This window comes from Hetaerina americana, unplaced genomic scaffold (assembly GCF_022747635.1).
Source record: "Hetaerina americana unplaced genomic scaffold, ioHetAmer1.1.p SCAF_9, whole genome shotgun sequence".
In the NCBI taxonomy this organism is placed as follows: Eukaryota; Metazoa; Arthropoda; class Insecta; order Odonata; family Calopterygidae; genus Hetaerina; species Hetaerina americana.
In genome coordinates, this window is record NW_027287538.1 from 46,166,373 (window position 1) to 46,174,379 (window position 8,007).

At 39.4% G+C, this 8,007-nt stretch overlaps 1 protein-coding gene across 1 annotated transcript in view; it reads right to left on the minus strand.

Moving 5' to 3' along the window:
* LOC139698707 (protein IWS1 homolog) overlaps nucleotides 1–3,464 on the minus strand; it is a 30,753-nt gene extending 27,289 nt beyond the window's left edge. The window contains exons 1-2 of the mRNA XM_071597586.1: nucleotides 3,321–3,464; nucleotides 715–3,060 (exon numbers count right to left, since the gene is read on the minus strand). Coding sequence (XP_071453687.1) covers nucleotides 715–3,060; nucleotides 3,321–3,336 — 2,362 coding nt within the window. The 5' untranslated portion in view covers nucleotides 3,337–3,464. The remainder of the gene's footprint in view (nucleotides 1–714; nucleotides 3,061–3,320) is intronic.
* Between the last annotated feature and the right edge of the window lie 4,543 nt (nucleotides 3,465–8,007).

Here is an 8,007-nt window from a genome sequence, read left to right on the forward strand (position 1 = left end):
TGTGTCATTGGTACCCAAGCAGATATTTGAATGTGGCTCGGCTTTTTGTCAGGGCCTGAACAAGTGATGGCCCTAATAACACAATTAAACATTACACCGACTAATAACACAATTAAAAGGACCACCAATCTTCATAAGAAATTTCCAAATCCTGCATCATATTATCAAAGATTTTTTTAATATGACCCTCTTAATGATCTTTAGAAGAAATTTGTTTTGGCTACCTTTTACCCTGATTTCCAATATTTTCTCAGTTTATAGGCCACTCTACTCGCTGTTCAAAAAATATCTATGAACAAAAAGAAATTCCAAAAGGGTGGAGACTAATCAAATTCATTATCCCTCATTAATGACCTCAATTGAATAACTATGTTCTTCGTGGGTGCCAAAAAAGATAAAACAGCACATTATTTAAACTCCAAGGACGAACACTTTTCCTTCTGTTCATGTTATAAACCAGAATCTGCAAGCCAAAGATATATTTTCTTTTTCCAATGTTGGCAATCCTTGTAGAAATTGGTCCAGTTAAATATTGTTTCTCCTGATTGCAAATACAGAAGTTTATATGCCAAAATACTTTAAATACTTCTAAAATTTGAAAATAAAGAGCAATTTCTATTTACACCAAAGACCAAATTATTGTGGAAATTGGCTCATGATGAAGATAAGCACAATATGCAAATTATGTGAAAAACAGTAATATGTTTGTCTTACCAGCCTCACTTCCAGATTTGGGAGATGATTTTGCCTTGCCTTTCCTTGTCTGCTTAGCTTTTGCCGGCTTCTTTGTCTTCTTCCCTTTATCAGAAGAACTCCCAGACCTTGACTGCTTCCCCGAGGCAACTGACTGAGGAGATCCTGGTCGGGAACCAGCAGATTTATTTGATTTAGGTGATCCAGATCGGGACCTATGAGATGCAGGGGATCCAGAGCGAGAACGATCGGATTTGGGAGAACCTGACCTTGACCTGTTGGACTTTGCTGATCCTGAACGTGACCTGTTGGATCTTGCTGACCCTGAACGTGACCTATGGGACTTGGGTGATCCTGAACGTGACCTGTTGGACCTTGCTGATCCTGAACGAGACCTATTAGATTTTGCTGACCCAGAACGTGACCTATGGGACTTGGGTGATCCTGAACGTGACCTGTTGGACCTTGCTGATCCTGAACGAGACCTATTGGATTTGGCCGACCCTGAACGTGACCTATGGGATTTGGCTGAACCTGAACGTGACCTATGGGATTTGGGAGAACCTGACCTAGATCTGTTGGACCTTGCTGATCCAGAACGAGACCTATTGGATTTGGCTGACCCTGAACGTGACCTATGGGATTTGGGAGAACCTGACCTAGATCTGTTGGACCTTGCTGATCCAGAACGAGACCTATTGGATTTGGCTGACCCTGACCGTGATCTATGGGATTTGGGAGAACCTGACCTTGATCTGTTGGACCTTGCTGATCCAGAACGAGACCTATTGGATTTGGCCGACCCTGAACGTGACCTGTTGGACTTGGGTGTTCCTGAACGGGATCTGTTTGACCTGACTGATCCTGAGCGTGACCTGTTTGACTTGGCCGACCCAGAACGTGACCTGTTGGACCTTGCTGATCCAGAACGAGACCTGTCGGATTTAGCTGAACCAGAACGGGACCTGGGTGACTTTGGCGAACCAGGTGGGGATCTAGGAGACTTGGGGGAGCCTGAGCGTGACCTGGCAGACATAGGAGATCCAGAGTGGGACCGGGCAGAACCAGAACGGGACCTGTTGGATTTGACAGATCCAGACCTAGAGCGATGAGATTTCGGGGAAGCTGATCTTAGCGACTGAGGTGAGCCCGACCTCGACTTGTGAGAGCCTGGTCTCGGTGACCTGGGTGATTTCGGTGAGCCAGAGGGTGACTTGGGCGAAACTGACCGCGATTTGGCCGAGCCTGACCTGGACCTCACAGACTTTGGGGAGCCGGAACGGGATCTCTGTGACATGGGCGAACCAGAACGGGAACGTGGAGATTTTGGAGACCCAGATCGTGACCTGGCTGAATGGGGAGACCCCGATCGAGACCTTGGTGACTGTGGTGATCTGGGTGGGGACTTGGGAGACGATGACCGTGACCTGTAAGAATGTTGAGATCCTGATCTCTCGGATCGTGCCGACTTTGGTGAGCCAGAGCGGGATCTGGCAGAACCAGAAGGTGATCGTGGGGTTTTAGGTTCAGATCCAGACCTTGAGCGTGCCGATTTGGGCGAAGGAGAAACCGAAGCTGCGGATTTCGGAGTACCAGAACGTGATCTTCTGGACTGCTGAGAAGGCGATCTGGACTGATCTGACTTAGGGGACTGAGACCGGGACTTGGCAGATTCTTGGGATCGAGATCGCGATCGCCTCGATCTTGGGGAGGCCGAAGGAGATCTATCTGATTTCGGTGACTTGGAATTTGATTTGTAACCATTGGGAAAAGCTTGAGATGCCAAATACAAAGGAGATGCTGGTCGGTTAGCATTAGGAGACTCTGATCTATCCCTATGGGAACCCGCTGATCCCTGTGAATGAACACTCGCAGGGGAACCAGATCTGGACCTAGGATTAGCAGGGGATCCGGAACCGGATCTATAACCAGATTTTACTGAATTGGGGGAACCGGAACGTGATCTTGATCTCCTAGAACTGGTGTGTGAGTGGGCTGATTTGGGTGAAACAGACCTGTCATGAGACGGTGACCTGGACCTAGATCTAGACTTTGCCGAATTATTGGATGCCTGGGATGACGCGGGCGACACGGATCTGGAGCCAGATCTTGCTGAGCCTGACTGTGATCGAGCAGACTGTGGCCTCGATGCATCAATGCTAGGTGATCTGGATCCAATAGAACCCGAAGGTGATCTCCGAAACGAAGTGCGTCCCCTCTTTCCAACATCACCTTCATTGTGACCACTCTCCACGGAGTTGGCGTCATCGCTATCACTATCCCGGTCATCACCTGAGTCGTCACTTCTACTAGGACCATTTCTTATCGTCCCGCGGTCTTCATCCATGGGACTTTGCGGATTATCTTCTATTTAAAAAAATTAAAAAATGTAAATATTTTCACCGCATAAAAAATGTATATGGCACAAACAATATTAAATTAATTTCCGAACAATCTGTCGCAATTCTAAAAAGACTACTATTGCATCAATATTCCAAGGTTTATTGTCTCCTTTTTAAACTAAAGTTTTGAGCACAGAGACGTCCATTGTACCATTTCACCTCATAAAATGCTTCCGACAACATAACATACGCGACCTTTGTTCGAACACTGTCCACATTACTTACCGTAATCGGAATCCATAGTTTAAAAACACATATGAGAGAGCTTTAATGCAGGATAATACTTTGATTTGAAGGTATGAAGAATGGGTCAATTCACTAGTAACAACAACACTTGCGAGAAATATAAAACTTATTTTACTCCTCGAATGTTTCCCTTACGCTTTACGAACTTCATGTCGCTTCATTGGCAACTGTTAAGGAACAAATGACCAGCGTAACGCGTTATATATCATGCACGGCGGCCGTTACAATTCCGTTTTAAAAATGTCTGTGATTAGGATTTTAGTCAATGTAATATATATTCTTGGTTTTCATTTTGTCAACAATGTTTGAATGTATCTATATAATGTTTAATATAAAACCACGGAGACATTGAACTGCCGCGGATAACTACTAATAGCAAAGTTATTGTTCAATAAAGGGTTAAAAAGTGCCTATTTCTTGCAGAATTTTACCTGAAAATAAATTTAATAATAGTTTTTACTAAAGTTTACCCTATATTGTCATGAATTTCTTTATATATGTTCTCTTAAACATTCTTAAACCTTGGGAGAAAGTTCAAGAATAAAACTACAAATAAATGTGATACTAATAACTCCCTACCTCATTATTGGACCACTCAATTCACTGGTAGGAAGGAGGCCATATATACCTATGGTTTTAGCAGTAGTTATTTTGCTCTGTCTAGTAGAGCAAAGTGTATAATTACATAACATTTCTCTTTTCTCAGAGGTAATTTGAAAGACATCGTAGTCACAGGTCAAGTTTTTGCATTTACGTCTGCATGTAAATGCAAAGTTTTGCACGGTTTACATTTACATCATACAAGCTTCCCCTAAGTTCGCAATTGATGGTGTTTAGTTAAGTTACGTCCTAGCATCATAGTTAATCGGCTATGTTATTCCTTTTGACACCATTACCGAAATTCAATTACTGTTGATCGTGCAGAAGAAAGATATGAGTGCTTACAACCATCACCATATTGTGCCAGCAGCCATTGCTAGACATGCTTGCTAATTTTACACCAAATTATATGCATCGATGTTGAAGGAGTAGTTAAAAACTACTTTAGTTTTCAATCAAGCAGTTTTTGGGAATCCCAGTACTTAAATGTTTTGTATCCTATTCCTAAACCAAATTCAGGAAAACTTTTCTTTTTTAATAAGTACTTTTATCTAATTTGAAAAAGAATATTAAGCAATCATATCAGACGAATCAATGTTTAAAATAGTTAACAGTGAGATTAATTCTACATTATCTCAGAAGAATAAACAAACTAAATTCCTATAACTTAAGCTACGGCTGTGTCCTAAAAAATGACTGCTTAATAGCTTAAGCTGTGCACTCCAAACCTTATTTCAATCTTCTGAACATAATCTCAACATTAATCCTCAGAGATTCATACAAAATTAAAAACACCGTGAGGATATATTGCAATTTATGCCTTTCACAGTGTGATTCTCAATTTTCAGCATGCTTCAATGCCAACATGCTAAACCCACCATTGCAATATTGGATGAACCTCCCAGACCCATTAAGAAAGAAATGACTTCTTTAGACTTCATTAAATAAAATCATAATCCCTTTAAAAAAAATTACTTTTACATTTTATCATGCTCAAAATGATTGAGTTACACAATTTTTTTAGGCTAGATGCCTTTCATTGAAACCATTTGTATTCAGTATCCATTTAATTAATCTATGAAAATTAGGACATCTTATCTTATTAAGGGTAAAACCAGACTATTAACTTGCTAAATAAAACTGGAGAAGAGATATCTTAAACTTCCATGGATATCTATATGAAACTTGCACAAAGTTTTATTTGAGGTGTCTAAATTTAAGTCTTCATCATAAGCAATGCACCCTTCATAGGTAGTTTTGGGTGCTCCCTAATAATTAAATGTACAGCCAACCTCGTAATGACCAAGGCTTACATTGAGATCTTAGCTATTGCTAGTACACAGAGAAGAGTCAGTAGGAATTCATACATTTTATGAGCCAGCAAATCACTGCTTAAATGAACATGTGGAAATTTGGGAGTTTGTGCTTGGATATTTGGGAATAAATAAGACATATCAAATGAACAAACAGGCTAGGCTACAAATACTAGGACTAGGATTATATTATTGCCAACAAGCAGCCATTCCCATCCTAGATTACCCCTCTCATCTCTTCCTCCTTCTGCAACCCTGGCAATAGCAATTTCCAAATATGTTAAAGATATGCAAATAAAATGTTAATCTTGATCATATTCAAGAGGATAAAACATATAGGATGGTTGAAGAAACAAAATGCAGAAGCATTAACCAGGACAAAAGAAGCAGTACCTGCAGAATATATAGAAATTTATGAGCGAGTTCGGGGAGACAGGTATAATAGAAGAAAAATGGGAACATATCAAAAAAGAATAATCAGAAGCATAAACTCTACAACTTCTAAGCTACAATGATCCACTTGGCTCAGTTAATTGGTTTCAGATCCATAAAGTACTAGGCTCCATATTGAAATATGCTATTAATAGTAAAATACATAATCAAATACTAACCTGTATGGGTGACATTCATATAAACTATTTACAATTTTTAAATAAAAATGTTCATGTAGTTTATGCATTAAGGATAATGATATAAATGGGGCTATTGTTTTAATAATCCCTTCTTTACATCTTTACTTGATGACTCCATCATCAATTCCGTTCTTCTTGCAAATGGTTCTTTCACATTCAATATTCTTCTCCTGTAATTCCTACAACACCCATTTTACTCCAAAATACAGCCCAAATACATCAACTGCTCCGCCTGCTGCAGTTTATAACATATGTTTACTTCATTAAAATAATTGAAATCTGAGGTTAAATATGCAATTCAAAAGGTTGAAAGCCACCATTATATGATATTTGTGTTTATAATAAGAGAATAATAAGTAGTTTACTTTATAGTAAGCTAATATACACTAGAAAAATTGTGTACTGCAGCAATAAAACATCTGTCTTACTTGAAAATTACATGATATTCCCTTTTTGTGAGCATACATATTTTATGTTAATGCTCTGTACTTGTGACTCCAATGTATACCCACACAAATGTATTAGAATAGGTAAATTAACATTGTAATTACACTAGATTCACTGCAACAACCATATTTGCTGGAATGATAAAGCTAGTTTTTATTTAATTGCAATTAACCATAAAACCATAAGCACAGTTATCAACCCGAAGGTCGGTTTGATAGGTAATGAAAGAGCTCACCTGCTGTTATAGCCTGGGGCATGTGAAAATCACACATCAGGGTAGGGGGGCCAGATCCTTTCCCTGTGCCGTAATTGGTTTCCCAAGGAGATCTTAACTAAAAAAAGGTAAACTGCAAGTAGCATATCCAAATTCAAAAAGATTCCTTCTTCCATTCATCCAACATTCACCCAATTATTTTACATCAATCTACCAGATTTTCCTTCCTGAGCATAGAAAAAATGTAAATGTCCATTTGCTGGGAAAATATAGGTAAAAAGCCATACTGAGTAACAGTTTTGAAATGCTTCACAGGGTCATCATAATAGCTGCATCACTTCGGCAAAAACTGGTGCAGAAGTAAAAAATTTCAATCAATTGTAATTACTTACTTTTTAAAGCAAAGAAATTATTTTCGGATTGCGCTCTATATTAAAAATGTAGTGGACTCTGGTTTATTGGGAAACATCAGGAAAAATGTACTTTAAAGAGTTATTCACATGCTGGTACAAGTAGGACAGGGAGAGGGAAAGCATTATAGTGAAGAAGAACCAAGCCTACCTGTTGGTCAAAGGAATGGGTGGAGATTAGGAGTCTATGGCAAGATTAAGCAACCAACCACAAAGAAGAGGAAAAAAATGCACAAAATAAATAGAAATGTCTTGAAAAAGTATGTCAGCCTTCCCTGGTATCATTTTCATACATGTACTGCAGGCACTTTTTCCAAAGAAATGGCATACTGTCCCAAATAAGCTAAGAAAACTCATGAATTTATCAATTTATTTCTGATCTTTGAGATTTGTCTCAAATTAACAGCTGAACTAAGTAATCAGCAGCCTAAGTCATCAGCTACCCAAATAATCAGGACAACCACACAATATACGAGTATAAGTTTTCAAGGAATTACCTGGTACTAACATGGTCTAATATAGTACAATGGTGGGGTTATGAAAACTAGAAGCAGGAATAGCAGTTCCCCTGACATATCAGGGGTCAGACATACTTCACATACAGACAGATCAGGGGGTAGACATACAGTCATTGTTGTTTCATATTGCGGCCTTTGCTATGAGTTGCATGTTGTATTATACAGTGCTTTCTTTGGTGCAACACAGTGGCAGGGCTAGTCCCTCGCCAATGTTAACAGCATATCCATAAGGTAAATGGTTTCAGGTTAAATTGAGAGAAACTGCAAACTCTAACATGTAACTTAAAAAATGCACCTAAAGAAGATAACTCGGTAAAATTATTGGGATTCCTTCTTGACTCTTGAAGCTGAACTGGAGTTCACATATGAATGTTATCATCATCCCGATCCCTACTTGAGGTGCTTCATGAAGAGCACTTTGAGTGAGTACAGCATCCGTCGGATGGGACGTTAAACTGCAGACCACTTGGCACCTTCTGACAAGAGTAGGCAAATTTCAACGCGAGGTTTCTCTCCACCCTTCTTTTCCCAT